The following is a 19,798-nucleotide window of genomic DNA, read 5'->3' as shown; positions in this document are numbered from 1 at the left end:
CTCTTCCTTGGTACAGCCAATAATTGTGAAGGATTTGCAAGATATGATGGGAAATGTTATATCTCAAATTAGGGCAGAAATGAAAGAGATTTTAGAGGAAAATAATAAGATTTTGAGGCAAGAGATAGTTTTGGCTCTAAAAGGAGTTGCCTCTGTTCTTGAAAAGCTGAACTCTCGTGTAGAAGAGGTACCAGAAAAAGTGGAATTGATGGAGGGAAAATTTGAAAGCATGGAAAAAGAAATGGAAAATGAGATTCTTATGCTTCAATATAGACAAATGGAATATGCCTTAAGAATCAGAGGTTTGGGAGAGTCTGTGCAAGGAGATCTGAGAGAGATGGTTGCAAAGGACTTTGCTGTGATTTTGAATAAAGAAAAAGAGGAAATACTTAGTGAAATTGAAAAATTATTTAGAGTTAACTCTGTGGTGGCAGTGCAAAAAAATTTGCCAAGAGATGTGGTAATTTACTTTGGGAAAAGATCCCTGTGCAACGAAATTATACAAGCTTTTTATAAGAAGAGATTTCAAATTGCTTCACAAGATGTTATAATTCTAAAGGAGATCCCATCTAAAATTTTAAGAAGAAGAAAGGAGTTTGCTTTTTTAGCAGATGAACTTAAAAAGAGACGAATCTTGTTCAGATGGGATGTTCCGATTGGAATGGTGGTGAATTACCTGGGGATATGTTATAGACTTAATACTGTTTCTCAAGCAAAAGACTTTTATACTTCGGTCCTGGGGGTATGTTCATCGCCATCTATTAAGTTTAAAGCTTTGGAAGAAAAGAAGGTAGAATTGCAGTCTGAAGAGCCTATACTTATGAAAATTGGGAAACCTCAGTTTGAGGGGCCTCAACAAGTTGAGATGGAGGAGCAGAGGATAACCTGTGCAACATATAACTGTAAAGAAAAGGAGCAACAGAAGAAGGTTAAGGAAGCCTCACAACTATTGGTTTCTGAATCTGCGGGAGAAGTAGGATTTATAAATTTTTTGGAGCAACCTTTAAGGGTAGAATTGCAGTCTGAAGAGCCTATATTAATGAAAAATGGGAAATCTCAGTTTGAGGGGCCTCAACAAGTCGAGATGAAGGAGCAGAGGACAACTCGTGCAACATATAATCGTAAAGAAAAAGAGCAACAGAAGAAGGAGTTTAAGGAAGCCTCACAAGTATTGGCTCCTGAGTCTGCGGGAGAAGCAGGATTTATAAACTTTTTGGAGCTACCTTTAAGGGCAGATTTCAAAGCACTTCTTTCGAGATTTATGGATAAGAGAGACTGACAAGGATGGAGATCGAATGAAAATTCTAGATAAGAAGTTTAAGTTTAAGTACTTAGTTTAAGTATTCAAAAGAGTACTGAGTCTGTGGGAGAAGCAAGATTTACAAACTTTTTGGAGTTAGCTTTAAGGGCAGTTTTCAAAGCACTTCTTTTGAGGTTTATGGACAAGAGAGACTGATAAGGAATGTGTTTATTGTGGATGGAATTTGTTATTGGTAAAGATTTAAATGTGTATAAGGGAATTTTAATGGTTTATGGACAAGAGAGACTGATAAGGAATGTGTTTATTGTGGATGGAATTTGTTATTGGTAAAGATTTAAATGTGTATAAGGGAATTCTAATGTTTTAAGTAATGTTCAAATTTGTGTTTTGGAGGGAGTTTATAAAGAATGATGGATAATAACATAAGTATGATATGAAAAGGTTCAGAGTATATTATAATGTGTTTAATGATTGGGTTTTTTTATTATTATTATTATTATTATTATTATTATTATTAAGAGAAGATAACTTGTTTAATTAAATGTACCTAGATTTGTTTAGGATTTATATGTCTTTTAAGGTTTTTTTTGATAGGAGAGAAGATTATGGAGATTGAATGAAAATCTTAGATAAGAAGTTTAAGTTTAAGTATTTAGTTTAAGTATTCAAAGAGTATTTAGTTTTAATGGTATAATGAAGGTTTATATGTTTATTTTTGTGTTCTAGGATAAAGAAAGAGGGAGAGATTAGATTTTATATTGTAGGTATAGATATTCAAAGAAAGTAATGTTTAAATTTGTGTTTTGGAGGGAGTTTATACAGAATGATGGATAATAATATAAGTATGATACTAGAAAATGTTTAGAGTATATTATAATGTGTTTAATGATTGCAATTATTATTTTTTAGAGAAGATAACCTATTTAATTTAATGTATTTAGATTTGTTTAGAATTTATATGTGCTTTAAGTTTTTCTTTTCTTTTTCTGAAAAATTTTAATTAAGCCTGTACTCAGCTCTGGGAAGGTTGGGGGAGGGTTTGGGAGGTTTGGGGAGGTGGGGGAGGGTATGGGAGGGTGGGGGGGGGTGGGGGAGGGGATTTGTTTTGTAAAATTTAAAAAACTTTCAATAAAAAAAGAAGAGAAAAAAAAATTATACTACTATTTGCTAGATCAGGCAATGTACGAGGAACAAGTAAAAGTGACTATGTTGAATTGGAGTAACGACTTTGGTCTTAATTTTGATCTGCACATATGGCAAGAACTATGGGCAAGAAACAAGAAGCTTACTTTGGCCACCTCTTACAAAGAGAACCTTTACAAAATGTTTTATAGATGGCATCTCCCACCCACAAGATTGTCTAAAATGTATACCAATGTTTCCCCTAAATGTTGGAAATGTAATTTGACAAGTGGAACTTACTATCATATGTGGTGGAAATGCACGCGAGCTTGTGATTTTTGGAACAGGATTAAAATATGGTTGGAAGAAATATTAGAGCAAGCGGTAGAACTAAAACCAGAACTCTTTCTATTAGGTTTAGCTACGCAAAAACATGACAAAGGCGTACTTTATTTAATGCTACACATTTTAACGGCTTCCAGGCTGGTTTTTGCTCAAAATTGGAGAAACAAGGGAACCCCAACGGAAGAAGAGATCCTGCATAAAATTCTAATATGTGCTGAGATGGACAGGCTTACAATGATTCTGAAAGACAAAACGGAACACGAATACTTCGAAATCTGGGGCAAATTTTACCGCTGGTATGAATTAAGAACTGCTCGGATTTCAAGCTAATGGTAGAATTAAAAGATATACATAACTGTACATATAATTGCATATATAATTGTATTGTATAAAAGATGAGGCTTATATAGAGGTTAAGAACAATGTATTAAATTTTTGTACTATGATAGGAAAATTCACCCTGGAATGTCATGTTTGTCCATTGTTGTTTTAATTGTACTATGAATAATTTTTTTTTTTTAAAAAAAAAGTCTAATCCAGTCCTATGCTCTAAACTGCATTATCAATGAAATTCAAATGACAGCGAAAATGCATCTTGACTTTAACTTGACATCTTAAGCTAAGTGTGTAAAGTAGCATAACTGCGGGAATGTTTTACAAGGACTAATCCTTCCCATCAGAGTCTCTCACTTATGCAAAGATAAGTACCTATCTGTGTTATGTGAAAAGAGTTTCACTAGACTAAGGTTCATGTGCTTTACTTATGCACATATTTGTTTAGAAGACAGATGTTAATGAACCTCTCATGGAACTTAACTGTTCCAAAGAACACTTGTCAGTGAGTTTTAAGTGAGCTGAATTCTTGATATAGTTGGCAATGGAGACTCTTGGTGAGCATCTGTCAGCTATATTGCAATATATGAGGTCTTTTAAAATAAAAAATAAAATCAATTGCATTCCTCTCCAAAATCAGTCTGAGTACTATCTGCTTATTAAAATTTGAAATGCACTCAAGGTTGATTTTAAAAAAGGAAGAGGACACCTGCAAGAAATAATCTCGTCTTCTCAAATAGTTATTGTTGTTTTAATAGAGAGAGTTATTTGTCTCTGAACTAACTTAGCAGTAATATTTTACAAATTATCTTAATACAGTATATCCATAACTATTTCACTGACATTCTCAATTTATTTAGAAGTTTACTTACAGTTCCTTAAATAAGCAAGTTAAATTTGAGATTAATAATACAGAAATTAATCTTTGAATATGATTTACTTGAATACGTTTAGGACTAAAATGATCGTTAGAGGCATAGGGAAAAAACCCCTTGTTCCATCAGTCACTATAGGCAAGATGTTGAAATTGCGGGCTGGAAAAAAAAAACCAGTAATATTATTCCTGGAATCACTTTTTATAGGATATTTTTGTGCTTGTAAGTACAGAATATTTATACCTCTGTATCCCAATCATTCATAGAATCATAGAGCTGGAAGGGACTTTGGAATAATTCTAGTTGAAGTTCTTGGCAAGGCAGGAGTCCTTATATCATTCCAGAGAAATGATTGTCCAATCTTTTCTGGAAAAATTCTAGCAGTAGAGCATCCACAACTCCAGGAGGCAAGCTGTTGCATTGGTTCACTGCTATCACTTTCAGGAAATTTCTTCTTGGTTCCAGGTAAGATTTCTCTTTAACAAGCTTCCACTCATTCTTCTTATCCAGCCCTGATACTTTGGAGAATCCCACATCTCTGTGACTGCCCTTCAAGTACACGAAGATAAGTTATCACGTTATCCCTATCCTTCTCTTTGATAGGTTAGCCCAGGGGTCTGCAACCTTGACAATTTTAAAACTTGTGGACTTCAACTCCCAGAATTCCTCAGCCAGCTGGGCTAGACATACCAAGTTGCCCTAACCATTCATCATATGACGTTATCATCTTTGCTGGTCTTCTCTTCATTCTTTCTAGGATCTCAGCATCTTTTTTGTATTCTGGTGACCAGAGCCTGATACAGTACTCAAGAGTAGCTTCACTTGTACAGTATAGACTAGAGCATATTATCACTTCATGTGATCTTGATGCTATCCCTGTGTTGATGCAGCCTAGAACTGGTTATCTTAGCAGCTGCAGCATACTGCTGGCTCATACTTATGTGGTGGTTTACTAGGACTCGTAGATCCTGTTATTATTATTGACCCAGGTACTGCCTATTCTATTCCTGTGCCTTTTGTTTTTCCTGAACTGTATCTTATTGGATAGGGCCTATTTCACTAATTGTCAAGATCCGTCTGCATCTTGGGTCTAACTTCCAACCTATTAGCAATTCCCCTCAGCTTTGTGTTGTCTGCAGATTATTCACCTTTTATCACCTCATCTATGTCATTTATGAAGCTATTGAAGAGCACTGGGCCTGAGACAGAATCTTGGTGTACCACATTGTATGCTTCTCTCCATGTAGATGAAGTTCCATTGGGAGCTACATGGTTTACATGATTTAATACTGTTTAGTTAATAAACTAGGCCATGATTTACATGATGCTTACTACCAGGAAGTGTTGTAAACTACTATGAGTCACAACATTTCGCAGCATAAAAATCTGATAAATAACTAACATTGCTAATATTTATGTGTCTATGCAAATATAAATTTCATTGAATTTAACAGGCTTATATCCTGAAATTTGGTTCTGGAATGGCAACATTAAACACTTTTACTTATTTTGATGTTATTAGATTTAATGGTGAATTATATATCAAAATGAAAACCTGGTAAACGGCAATGTCCATTGTATTTGAAGAAACATCATGTTAAGATGCAAATCTTTCTAGAAATGTTAACCTCTGATCTAGAGAAGTTTTATTTTATTAGCCCAATACAAAAGCATGACAGTATTGTTTTTGCAATTCAATGGCAAAGCAAAACAATATTTGCATATATTCACAATACTTTTCTATATGCTACATTTCAATGGATATGTAAATATGCAATTTCTGTTGTATGACTTTTTCTTCATATTTATCCTTGGATAGTAGATTAAATATTGCTATATAATCTGCTATTTTGTTTTTTTTTAGATTTCAGCATTAGTTTGACATACATGTTTTTTGTTAAGATCCCTATTTTCAAAATAATGTTTTTAATTAAAATGTATTCTCTTTAAAAACATAAAAAGAAGAAAACATGTTAAAATATGTATGCTTCATAATGCCATTCTGTTCTGTTATTATAAACTGATCACTATATTTTTAATTATGTACAATAAGTCATATTCAAAAGATTGAAAATGAACCCTGTTATCTAAAAAGTAATATATACACAACAACAATATTGTAATTGTGCAAAGGGACATAATGATATATAATATAAATTTTATTAAAGGATAATCATGGTAATTTTTCAGAAGGAAACATTTATATTTTATATTGTTTCTGGCTACATGCTGTGTCAATAACAAAGAGTTAAGTCTAGTCCCTTCCCCATTATTTCCATTAGCAAAATGAACTGTTGCAGAAATATAATCAAGTATATTTTCACAAACTTCCTTTCGATATTGGTTGCATTTTGAATGTAAACATAATCCAAAGATTTATCTAGTTGGAATTAACCAGTGCTTTTTTTCTAAAAAAAAAAAAAAAGGTGCCAGAACTCACACACGTCATACAACCCGTCACACACTTGCCTACCCTACAAGGTTCCATCCAAAACAGGTGCCAGAACTCTGTTCTGGGCGTTCTATAAGAAAAAAAGCCCTGGAATTAACTGAAATAAATCTTGGGAGGTACATTTTTGCTTCTTCTCCAGTGAGGAAATAAGGCCATTAGAAACATTTTCTTCTATTTTTACATTAATTGCACTTTAGCAATCTCTAAATCATGACCCAAACCATTCTGAAACAAGCCAATAAAAAAGAAATGTGTCTGTTCAAATAAACTATAATCAAAATTATCTGCATTTTGTAGGGTCTGCATGAAATGGCATGGTATAGAATCAAAAATACAAATGAAAGCTTCTGAACTCTTCATTATAGCTATGCAATAGGGAAAGATGAGAAAGGAGACACTAGACTGGGATTTAACTAGGCTTATTCTTATTCCGATGCATTACAGTTCATCCAAAACTCCAATGATAACTATTGGAGTGTTTTATTCCTGGAGCAACAATTACATTAAACCTGTCTTTAAAGTGGGGTGCTTGTAGCTGTTAGCACCATTTTGAAAATGAAAACACAATGTAATATGCAAAACATGAGAGAAATGTACATCCTTTTTCATCCTTATTTATTTATTTAAAAGATTTATATATCTGCATAATTGTAATTCTGGCATATGCCAAGTAAATTCTTGAAAATATTAATAAATGAAAGAAAAAAAAAATGAAGTGGAATCCATAATCAACATATAATAACAACATTCTGCTAAGGTTAAACATACACTCTATCTCCTGGAAAACGGCTTGTCTATTGTCTCACCCTATCACTAGGGAAAAAGCCCCATTTTTAAAAGCTTTCTGGAAAACTAGCAGAGCCATTTTGGGAGGGGTAAGATTGTTCTAAAGAGTAGATGCTTATACAGTCTGAGATAGATAACAGGTTTAAAATTTGTACTATAACATTCTCTTATATATTGTATTAAGCTACTATTTTAATATGATTCCCAATGCAAGATAATTTCCATAACACAAAATATAAACCTTATAAATTCTAACGGAGAATTGTCTCCAGCATTTACCCACCTTCCTTAGTGGGTAAATAGTGACGATCTGCAGGCTGTTTTAATTTTGATAAATTAATTTATATGTACTAAAAACAATATCTAAAATTCTGAAAATTGACTGTTCTACAATGAGTAAGTTGTGAGAATAGGTTAGTTTTTACTAATTGGATAGTTTCTTTTTCAATTGTTCAGATGGATAGAAGTATCTTATCCAACAACTGTGTTGCAAATACAGTGTCATTCAATGTGCTATATAATTTACACACAGCACATATTCCTAAAATATTATTCAATTAAACTAACATCATTCTTTCGAAACATTAGATTTTTAGTATAGGTACATAAGTGTCATCCAGAAATTATTATTTAGGTAAGTATCAGGAATCTAACATAAGATGTAATATTATTTATACCATTCTTTGATTTGTTTGCGAACATTTAATTCACTGCACAATTAATATCTCTCCTTTAGTTTCAAAGTCCCACATTAACCACTTACCCCTTCAATTTGGAAACCCTAAGTTATTCCATTCTGCTCTGGTAATTGCAATATATATATTTATTATTATCTGTTTTCTATACAGGATGGTAAAAGGTCAATAAAAAAACACATATCCAGATAAATATTAAAAAGAGACTGACGTAGCAAAGGGCAGAATATAAATATACATTTTAAAACAATGATAAATTAAGAAATGCTTGTACTACATTCTAAGATGAAATGGCTATTTTTACATTTCCAAATTGAAAGCAAAACATCCCATGTTCTCCAAATTCAGGACAAGACATGATGTTATTCGTCATGTTCTGATGTTTTCTGTCCCACAATTGGCTTTTCTCCTCTTCAAGTGATAGATGTTTGTGAGGCACTAGCTACTAATGGAAACCCAGGTCCCATTCTTGCAGAACTGGCTGGAACAGATCAAAAAGAAACACAAATATGTAATAGTAGCTAACTTTTACTATTTCCTTGGAGAAACTAAACAAAGATGATCCTGCAAGACTAGGGCAAAAGAGACTAGCTACAGATGAATACCAATTGATTGATTATATCAAGTATATTTATAACTTTTTTCAATAATTCCAAAGCACAGCTCTTTCATGAAAAGATATGCAAATTAATTTTTGTTCATCCTATATAGATGGTCACCTGGTTTTTACAATGATACACTCCAGTAGGAAATTTAGTCTTCATGGATTATAATGTAATCTTTCCTGTTGTCTGTATTTTGTGTTCATGTATGCTGCCAAATGCAAAATTGTGCTATGGCAATTGGTTGAGGGCTGCTTTTTTGTAAGCAAGTTGACAACAGTGTAATGAATATAGGCACAAGTCAATCCTCAAGTCAATAGCTAAAAAAATATATTATTCCTATTAAATCATTTGTGGACTGTTTGCAAAATTTAATCCACTGTTGGCATCAGTTTTATGCCTGTTTGTGTTTCTATATAAAAGCATTCCTATTTTTTGCTTTCATTGTATGTTATGGGATTTAAAAAAAAGTCTTGGCTGACTTTGCTGGCTTTTGTATAAATTGATCAGTAAATAAAACTCTAAATGGGATACCACCCAATAAATAAAGATGCGAACTAAAACAGGAGAACCCTTGTTTTGAGTTCCCATTGCCTTTGTCTCTTTGGCAAAACACTCCAAATATTTCAAGTCTTGTACCAGTGGCAAATGGAGCATCCAAAATATTTCAAAGTCCATTATTTTAAACATTAAAAGCATGATAATAAAACTTTCAGAATGGAATTCAGAAACAAAAGTATGTTGCTGCTCCCATTTTTAGCTTTTAATGTTGCTTCATGATAGAAAGATAATTAGTGTAGGTACAAATCAAAGTAATCTTCCTATGGGAAGTTCCGAACTATAGCCACAAAAATACCCTTCTCTCAAAACTCAATCAATATATTTCAAATAATAACAGTGTTGCAAGAAATACTCTTTTTTATAAAATCAATTAAATGAATCGGTAGAAAAATAGAATAGCATTCAGCCTATTAATGGCTCTGAGTAACATGGCTTTTGATTCAACAATGTCTGAAAGATAGTCCAGTACAAAACATACTGAACTAGGTTAGCCAAGCTAGTCTAGCTTTATGTTTTACAGCAGCCATACCAGGCAATTCTAGAGGCTTGATAGACTTAATTTACTAGGGTAAAATTCCAAGGCAGTGTTTTATTTTATAACTTATATGGATTCAGTTTATAGCATTTCACCACAGTTATTCCTTTCTTATTTCAATCATCACTTTAAAAGAACTTGGAATCTTTTTTCCCAAACAGCTGCCCCATAAAGCTTTATCGCTATAGCAACTAACCTAATTGGTTTCCTACAGGTATTTTCTTCAACCATTGGGTGGAGCTACTATCCCTAAGTATAAACCAAAGAGTTAAGGAAAGAAAATAATTCTTTCCTCATCCTTCATGTTACAAGAAACAAAGAAAATAAACAATTTATTTTCTGATAATTAAAAAGCAAAAGCACCCTGGAGTCAGACTATATGTTAATAGAGAGCTTTTTTTTGCATGCTAAATATGTTTATCGTCTCATAAAAACAAAACATTTCCCTCTATAAGAACATATTTTAATAGGGAAAGAAGGGCAAGGAAGAGAAACATCATGTCAAGTCATTCTGAAATTTACTTCAAACTTTAAAATATTCACTGATCCATTATATTCAGTTATATTTTAAACCTGTCTTTGCTGTCAGTTTAGCTGAGTGTTTGGATTAAAGGTGTTATATCCATAGCACATAACTGTATTTTAAAAAATGAACACAGGTATATATGTACAGGCATGGAAATGTTTGTTATCTTTCCATTTCAATTATAAAAAACAGTGTTGTTAACAAATGACTCATTTTCATTTTGTAATCAAAATGTTTAAAGTTTCCTGTTAAAGATAATAGGATTCTATAGAAACTACATTAACATAAATTTTGACCATATTTCATTCCTAGTATTCTTCTGAATTTAAAAGTCATTTACTACAAAGGTCTTTAAGCAGTGTGGCAGTTAAATTACATGTGAATTATGTCATCATAGTCAAAGTTGCACATTCAGTTATTAAGATACTGAAATAATTAAAAGTAGTGAAGTGTCTTGACATTGCATATTTTAAGCTAGGGAATGCTCTGCTCAGAGTTGTGCAGAATATATATTCATCATGCTTAGCAAAGATTAACCTGGGATCTGCAAAAAAGAATTTAGTTATAATTTAAAAATTCATTATTTAGAAATCATGAGATTGCATTTTGGGCTAACAGAGAGATAGGCAAGTAGACAAAAATCTATGAAAACAAGAATTATAATACAGAAGTTTTTTTAAAAAAACAGTGCTGTCCTTCCTAAATACAAATGTTAAAAGTATCAATGCCATAATATATTTTAAAGTTATTGAAAAGTATTGTCAGTTGACAAGAAATATTGTATCATTATGTTACACATATGGTGCGCTCACATGTGAGATTTATATAAGACACAATTTAACAGTATTTGAACATATATTTTATTAAATACAAAAACTTGAAGACTAAAATGTTATCTAACCCAGAGTAGTGCATGAGATCTTCCATGCAGAATTTGATAATTAGAAGATTCTATATTATAGAAATATACACTAAACTTTAAACACAAACTCAGTATTAAGAATCCTGTCCTTACCTTAAAAAGAAAATTGCATTGATGTAGCAATGTTCAGAAAGTTTTGTAATAATCACAAATAGAGAACGCTTAATAAACTGCTATTAGTTTTAAAAAGATTTAAAATTCACTAACTATCAAACTTCAGTTATGATAAAGAAACTGCATTTCAAATCTATTGTGTTTCAATAAAAGTCAACATGAGATCCTTTTCCTCCATTGAGGAATGTGTATTATGGCTATCAATGATAAATTCTGTCAAATTCATGTTTGCTAAGAAGTATATTTCATTTTATTAAATCACATTTGGATTATATTTTAAAATACATGTTTTCCATACTCTGACAATGGTCAAAAGCTTCTAAACCAAATTTATTTATTAATAATAATAAATAAATAAGTAATTTCTACAGTCTTGTAAACTCCATCTTCTGGTACTTAATACTTCTGAATCTCAGAAATTACTGATTATAAGCTACAACAAAACAGATGATAAATTTAACTAAGGATGCTTTGTGATACTGCAACATTTGCAATATAGGGTCAAGTTCTATCACTAAGGAATATCACCATAAGCATTAATGTATGAGAAGAGGAGACTGGGACATAGAGAATAATAAAGACAGAAATATGCACCAATAATAGAACAATAGAAAATATAAGTAGTAATAAATAAATATATAACATCTGGAGTGCACTGCTATTCACATATGTTGTTAGGCTTCTGAAAAGTGGTAGGAATTACAAATTATTTCCAAAACATTTGGAAGCAAGCATTGCTTTTAACTAAGTTTAATACAAAATGCTGCTTTTAACCTAGTTTAATACGAATATGTAGTGGCTCTTTGGAAACAGCCTGGCCTATTACATTAATGTGGTCCATTTAAGTCAAGAAAGAAAGAAAGTCAAATACAAAGAAATAAGCGGATTTGTCATCTGCTGAATCTATACTTACTGCAGTAGGCAATTAAAAGCCCAACTAAGATCATGATTGCCCAGAAAGTTGAGGATGCACTCGGCAGGACGTTGGCATCTTTCCTACTGCTTCGCTTAAGAGATGGAGCCATTGAAGCCATAAGTCCCCCAAAGCCAAAAAAAGAGGGGGGGGAGCAGATAAGTTTCACAAGCCAGGTCTCCCTCGCCTTTCGACACACCTAATCCCAAATAGAAACATCTTAGAGAAGGACCACAGAATTTGGCTGTCAGCAATCATCCTGGGGTGTCCAGAGGGGTATCTTCAACCCAGGCAAGCCAGAAGACATTTTGTTTCAGCCTCTAGAGCAGAGTTTTTCCTCCTCCCCTTCGAAGGTAGAGATTCATTGGCAACGACCTCGAACTTTCCTTTCTAAGAGCGGCGGAAAGGAGGCAGGCAAGCAGGCTGCCCTCAATGAACCCTTCCAGCAGCCCGTCGTGCCCAAGAGGCGTTTTGTTTTTCGCTCCTTGGGAAGATCCCAGACGGGGCGCGGCAGCAGAAGCCCAGGCGAGGAGCGGCTGGTGCCTGGTGGCGAACCCTCCCGCAAAGTCCCGAGCGAGGGGGCGCCCCCCCCGCGCGCGCATCCACGCGCGCCCCAGCAAGCGGGCTGCCCGCCCGGCCACCCACCCGGGCGAGGGAGGGAAGGAAAGGTCGCTACCCGAAGGCGCAGAAGGAGGGAGGACTCCAGGAGGGTACGGCAGGCAGGGGCATCCCACGGAGCGCGCGAGGGGACGGTGAGGGAGAGCCGGAGCCGCGGACCAGCTGCCGAGGGTCCCGGGAAAGGTTGGCCGCTTTCTCCTCCACGGACGACAAACTTCTCACGCCCGTCCCTCAGCACTCGTAGCTTCGTCCGGAGGGAGCCTGGCCGGCGCGGCAGAGGTCGCCCCCTTTTGAGGGCAGAGGTTAGCCAAGCCCGCCCACTGGTGCCGCCTCGCTCTCCGCAGCCCCCGACGACGCCTTCGTTTCCCCTCGGGTCGGACAGGGCAGCGTCACCCAGCTTGACCACCTTGGCCGGACGGGCTGGCCGCCGCTGCTGCTGCTAGTCCTCAGCCGCTCGTTGTCTTGGGCTCCGTAGCGATCCGCAGTAGAAACCCCGCGCTTTCCCCGTCTGCAGAGCGGCGGCTCCTTTTTTCTTTCTGGTCGCCAGTCCCGTCGGCGGAACGCACTCAGCTCCCACCCCTTTGCCGAGGGTGCGTTGGGGATTCCGGCCGACGCCCCCCCCCTTAACGCCGCCCCCGGCCCGCCTCGCGCGCGCTCCTCACCCAAGCTGACGCGCGGAGGGCGGGCGCGCGCGCGCTTTCCAGCCCGCAAGCGGCTTCGGAGCTTGGCACGTGGCTGTTGCCCGGTTCGTCGTCCCGCGCCTCCCTCCTCTGCTGCGGTCTTTCGTGGCTGGAGTGCGGTGGAGTGAGGAGTCCGCCCCCCCCATCCCGCAAAAGTGAGGGAGAAAGAGGCGCTCCTTCAGAAGAGCCTGCTGCCCCTGCCTCCTCCCTCGAAGGCAAAACTCCAGGTGTGACATAAATCCAGCGATGGTAAATGAAAAAAAAAAAAAAAAAGGCATTACCAAAAAGCTTATGCTAAAGAGCTGCCCCTTTCCCCCAGAGGACTGAAGAGCGCCCTGTTTTTAACCAGCTTGTTTGCCGCTTTGCTTTTTTCGGGAGAAATCGCGCCCAGCAACGGTCGGCATCCTGAGGAGGCGATTACGAGTCAGAGTTGGGTTGCTAATTCTCTTCCCTTCTCCTACCTTGGACTTTTTTTCCGTCCCATTTGCAGTGGAGGAACGTTGCGGCCGTCTTATCTGCTTCCTGGGCAAAGCCACTTCCAGACTGCGGAGCTAGGGGGCAGCAGACTGGAGGCAGCCGCCGTTACTTTGTCCATTTCCTGGGCATCGTAAAAGGAAAGAAGAACTGTCCCAGGATCGTTCATTTACATCTGCCCTCCATGGTTAAAAAGGGAGATTTGATTCTAGAAGGAGCTTCTACTTTACCTCATCTCTTGTCACCTACCTTCCTCCTGGGAAGTTTCCTTTGCAGTCCTGAGGGCTCCATTCAGCCCATTTCCAAACAAACCAACAAAATTGACTATGCCCTGACATTTCAGAAGAACCCCCAAGTGTTGCAGTCATCAGCAAACCTCAATTGCTACTGACAGAAAAAAGGGGCAGTCATTGCTTCCTTCTGCTTGGATGCTTTGAGGTGAAGAAGTTTGCTGCACTGTGTTTATAGTCCATTACTCCAAATCCCATAAGCAGTTAAAAGAATAACAGGATATCTCACCTTCCACAGTCAATTCAATATACTGCAGGGTGTGTATAAGGGCAGAAGCAAATACTCATAATTTTTTGGTAGTACCATTTATTTGGTCTTCTCTGCTATGGTGTCCATAAGAATTAAAGGTATTAAACAATATAGTACTTTCTTTTGTAGCTCGCATACCCGTATACACAATTTAAGGAGCAGATAAGATGTTATCTAAAAAAAAAAAAAAGATTGCTAACCTAAATCATCATTAGGGAACAGCTAAGATTAAGAATACAGTTCTTTGCAAATTTGCTGGGTTCAAGCCCATCTCAGCGAACTTAGTGAAACTTCTAACACACATGCACAGGGCTGTGTTCTGCGTCATCTGTAGAGGAAATATTAATCTAAGGAATTAAGGGTTCATATCTGTATTTCAGTCATAATCCATTGTGTTCAGTGATAGGCACTTCATGACCTTAATGTGCCTGCCTTTTATTAAGGACATTAGCTGTTCCGCATTTTCTAACTCTGAAGAGTCGCTCTAGGTCTGCACTATTGATTTAATAAGATTACTTCTAGCCATGGTCTAATAAATGTGCAAAAGGGCAATGGATTTTGTTCCAAGTTTGACTTTCCATTCTTGTTGATAGACTTTTTTTGTGTATTTTATAGGCCAGATGAAATAATCTAACAGAAAAGGGAAACGAAGCAACAGTTCCATGTTCTGTTACTTGGGAAAGAAAATCTGCAACAAAAAAGTATTAACATAATATCATGGCAGTTCTAATCCAGTCAAATGTATCTCTCAACCTATATGCTTAGAAGTAAGTTCTACAAAGTTCATAAATCTTATTTTAACTCATATATGTACCCTAGTGCTAGGGTCAGTTTGGCCATTTAGAATTGTCCCTCTTTTGTTCCTATGCTTTGATGCCATGCTCATTAGAATGAATAGTTTGTATATAGTATTGTGCAAAATATTTGAAGTTAAAAAGACTTTCATTTGGGCATAAAAACCTGTCAGTCATATCAGCAGTATACTACTACTGTTGCAATCATTCTAAACATATTCTGAAATATCTCTTCTTACTGTGGCCACACTCCATAAATGAATATTAGTTTTATATTTTTCATCATAGATGTGCAGATTAGGTAAATAATCCAAGATTTGGGTAACAAAGCACTTGAATTGCTTATATATTTGTTTTCACTAATATTCACAGAAGTAACCTCCATGAACTTTGACTAATTAGAAGCTTGGCATAATCAATGTTTGCTTATTATATTTTAACAGTTTAAAAAAAACTTCCTTTCACAAAAGACACAGAAAGAATTTGCCAAACAAAAATAGGTTTAAAACATTAAAAATGCAATTCCACTGAGCTAAAATAAAACAAAATTCAGCAGCATTGGTGAAAAAATAATAATTACAGTAAACCACAAAGCTTGGTATACTCAGAAGTATTTAAGCACATACAATTAATGTTAAGCTCCATTCAGTTCTATTGGTTAGATATGAAAATTGACTTTTAACCTTACTGGTCATGATTTAATCCTATAGTACAGGAAATAGAACTATCTGAAAAAAATCAGCCTAATTTATTTTTACTGGAGCAAATCAAGAACTCTTTATAGGTTTGTGATAATAAACAATAGATTATTATAAGTAGTTTATTCTTTTGACAAGGTTGAAAATTAAATGGCTGCCTTACAGAAGGAAAAAGGAGGGTATTTGCATGGGACATTGTTGGGCCAAAAATCATAGGGATTTGGGTCTGGGTGCCGACTATTCTATGCTGTAAGTGCATCTAGTAAATATTTGTTTGTGCTTTGATTTAAGCTTACCATAAAAAGCAAGTTAGTTCTGGATAAATGGAGACTGTCTTCATAGGAAAAAAAAATGATAAAACCAAAGGCATGAAAGCTGGCAGGAAAATTGTATTCAAGAAATTTCGATTTTCTATATTTTACTCAACCAGAGAAAATTATGGAAATAGAGCTCCATTAATACAACAGTAGGTGTTCAGATGCATTACTGAATATTAAGGATTCCTCTTCCCAGGCAATCTGTGCATGTTTTTGGAACAGTCTGTTGGATATTTGCTTAATGGATTGAAATCATCTTCATCTTAACGAAATAAGGGTCCAACAAGTATGGAATGAAATCTCATTTTAAAATAATAAATGCATAAATGCATTGTCTGAAACAGATATTTACAAATCTCTTTAGAGAATGAAACTACACTGCATATATATATATATATATATATATATATGTCTTTGGTTGTTCGGGTTTTCTCCCGCGTAAAATTGGAAGTGTCTTGGCGATGTTTCAATCTCTCTCTCCTTCTTTCCTTCCTTCCTTTCCCCTTCAATCTCCTTCCTTCCCTCCCTCCCAACATTTTTGAGCAAGGAAGATTAAGCTTCTCCAGTGAGCATTGCTACCGTATTTTCTGGCATATAAGATGTCTTTCTAAACCATGAAAATCTTCTCAAAAGTTGGAGGTCGTCTTATACGCCCAGCCGGAAATATTTTGTGTGTGTGTGTGTGTGTGTGTGTGTGTGTGTATGTTTTCTGAGGTTTTCACGGGTGTTTGTATGTAGGTCTTTGGTTGTTCGGGTTTTCTCCCGCATAAAATTGGAAGTGTCTTGGCGACGTTTCGACGAAGTCCCATTCGTCATCTTCAGGCTGGTGTTTTCAGCTTCGTGCTTCGAGCAGCAATGTGTGGTCTTAGCTGTTTCTTCCTTTTAACTGCCAGTGGGGGTATGAACTGATTGGGTGGGAGCTTGCTGTGTTCTGATTGGGTGGAGGTGTGTTCTGATTGGTTAGGGGCGTGGCTGTGCTCTGATTGGCTGGGGGGTTGGCTGTGCTCTGATTGGCTGGGGGGTTGGCTGTGCTCTGATTGGCTGGGGGAGTGTTCTGTTTGGTTGTGCTCAGGTTAGTCTGAGTTGCAGGTGGGTTTAAGATTTTGGGCTGCCTTGCTATTTTTTGGCTTCGCGTTCGTGGTCGTGCCTCATCTTCATGGGGGGTGTCAGTTTGCTTCATGTATGGATTGGACGGGTTTAAAGTGGCTAATGATGCAGCTGTGGTCTGGCTTCTGGTTTGTGGTCGTGCCTCATCATCTGTGTGGCTTTGGGTTTGCTTTTTGCGTGGATGTGTGGTGGTGACATCCTGTGTGGTTTTTGTGAGTGTGGGTCTGGTATCATTTTTTGTGTTAGGGAGTCATTTGTCAATAAGGGCGGGTTTCCAAATGGCTGGTAGGCGGGAGGTATCATCTCGCTTGTTCATGCTGTGTGGGACTGTGGCTTCCTGAATTAATTAATGAATTTGTGAACAGTTTACAGCCTTCTATGATACCTTTAATATTATTAAATAGCAACATTGGCCTATCTCAAGTCTTTGGAAAAGAGTCAAAAGGTGGGAAAAATGCCAAATCCAGTCTAAATTTCTAGTTGAGTATGAGAGCACCATAATAATTCAGAAAAAGACAGAAAAGGCAGGTTGATATTCTTTTGGGATGTATACAATTCTTTAAAAAAAACTTACACAGTTTTTCATTTTCCTTCCATCTTTTCCACTCCACACATTCTCAGTTGATTTATATGCAGAAATTTATTAAAACTTTAAGGTTAAAAAAGAAAAATCTATGTGAGCCCTCTGTTTCCATTTAACCAGCTTCTAAAGAACTTATTGCCTTACTAGTATTCGGTGGATCATCATCTTCATCTCATTAAAATTCTTGTGTTTCTTTGTCTGTAAGCTTCCATTGGTTAAAAGGATTCATCATAGGGTAACAATTCTTGAACCAATATACTTCAAATGAACAAACTTACAGAATGTATCTAAAATCCATGATCCATGACTCCAGTGGGTTTGAAATTTGACAAATTGGTGGCCACTTCAGTGCAGTCATGCCATTGTGCTACCACCTGGAGATTGGGTAGACCAATATCACCCTAGCCCTCTAGAGCAGGGGTATCAAGCCCGATCATATCATGAGCTTTATCCTGATGTATCGGGATGTTTTTTGCCTTTGCGGGGCCAGAGTGGGTTTGGCCTGCACAGGCCATCTCCAGCCCTCGGTATGCGTGTTTGACATGCTCTAGAGCAGTGGTTCTCAACCTTTTTATAGCTGCGACCCCGGTTGTAAGTTGAGGACTACCTGTATTTCCCTGCCCGGAAGCGCCACGCATGCGTGGTGCCGCCCCCTGTGCCAGCCGAGGCATAGCTGGCAAGGGGTGGCGGCAGGCAGGCCCAGGCACTCCCGGGTGGCCGTGGCAGCGACGGCGCAGGGTGACCACTGGCTGGTCCACCAGCTGGCCCAGCCCAAGGCAGATAAGGCACCCTCCAGGCCTCACGCGCGCCAGCAACCCTCCCTGCGCCTGCTGCTGTCCTGCTAGCCTTACCTTGGCCGCCGCCCATTCGGGGCGACAGCAGGTAGGCCCAGGCGCTCCTGGGCAGCCGTGGCAGTGATGGCGCAGGGCGACCACTGGCTGGGCCACCAGCTGGCCCAGCCCAAGGTAGGTAAAGCACCCGCCGGGCCCCACGCACACCAGCAACCCTCCCTGCACCCACCGGCCTCCCACCTCCCATCCCCGGCCCTCTTTTACTTACTTTTTAGTTGGTCAGCAGGGAGGGTAGCTTTGCAGAATGTTTGCCTTGCAGCACTGTTTGCAGACTGGGGCTTTTGGCGGGCTCAGCAGGGCAGAGACAGCCTGGACAATTCCTATTGGCTTTTGAAAGCCAATAGAATTAGACTCTGTTCAAGAGAGTCTATTCTATTGGCTTTTGAAAGCCAATAGAATAAGAGGGAGTAGCACAGCTAAGGAAAAGGGGAAAAATGGCGGAAAAAATGGCGGACTGCATTGTTTGGTGATCCCCGTGAAATAGTCGTTTGACCGCAAATGGGGTCGCGACCCACAGGTTGAGAACCACTGCTCTAGAGGTTAGGTAGATTGCTCCCACCATCAGCCACCAGAGGGCAATCATCTAGAGTCAAGCAGGCAAGAAGTTGGAAGGTGCTTCCACTCCCATTGATTTTTTTGCCCTTGGTTATTCTGTTAAGGTAAAGAAATACCTCTGAAATGATGACCCAATAGATCACAGGTTGTCTAGTCATCGCTATCCTTTCAGACATATGCTGGAATAAGCAATAGCAAAATCAGTGTAATGAAGAAAAAACACACAAGTGTAAAATACTTATTTTTTTTTGTAGATCCATCTTTCTCCACTCAAATATGGGTATGTCTGGACAGGTCCATGTGCAGTAACCTTTTTATTAGGGGATAGGACTGCATACAGTTCAAAAAGAATATGAATGTTGTGCTTGGGATTTTGCTTGAGCAATCCTACTTTAATTTTTTAAAAAAGAACACCTGTGTTAGCCTGAAAATAGATTTGTTGTTTTAAAGAGAGAATTCATAAAATTAATATAAGAATTACAGAAGCATCTTTTTCCTTATTTGTAATATTTTATAAAGGATACATACACAGCCCAGTA

The 19,798-nt window shown here is 37.4% G+C and overlaps 1 protein-coding gene across 3 annotated transcripts in view; it reads right to left on the bottom strand.

Moving 5' to 3' along the window:
- Positions 1-13,406, bottom strand: part of TAFA5 (TAFA chemokine like family member 5) — a 331,427-nt gene extending 318,021 nt beyond the window's left edge. For 2 of the 3 annotated variants that reach the window (XM_039345918.1, XM_039345919.1), the window contains exon 1: positions 12,043-13,406. In XM_039345918.1, the coding sequence (XP_039201852.1) occupies positions 12,043-12,163 (121 nt within the window). In that variant the 5' untranslated portion in view covers positions 12,164-13,406. The remainder of the gene's footprint in view (positions 1-12,042) is intronic. The other variant, XM_039345922.1, reaches the window with a different exon arrangement.
- Positions 13,407-19,798: the final 6,392 nt, after the last annotated feature.

Source organism: Crotalus tigris, unplaced genomic scaffold (genome assembly GCF_016545835.1).
Source record: "Crotalus tigris isolate CLP2741 ecotype Arizona unplaced genomic scaffold, ASM1654583v1 scf7180000017987.690289119674:8195010, whole genome shotgun sequence".
In the NCBI taxonomy this organism is placed as follows: Eukaryota; Metazoa; Chordata; class Lepidosauria; order Squamata; family Viperidae; genus Crotalus; species Crotalus tigris.
This window is presented reverse-complemented; position numbering and strand designations above follow the sequence as displayed.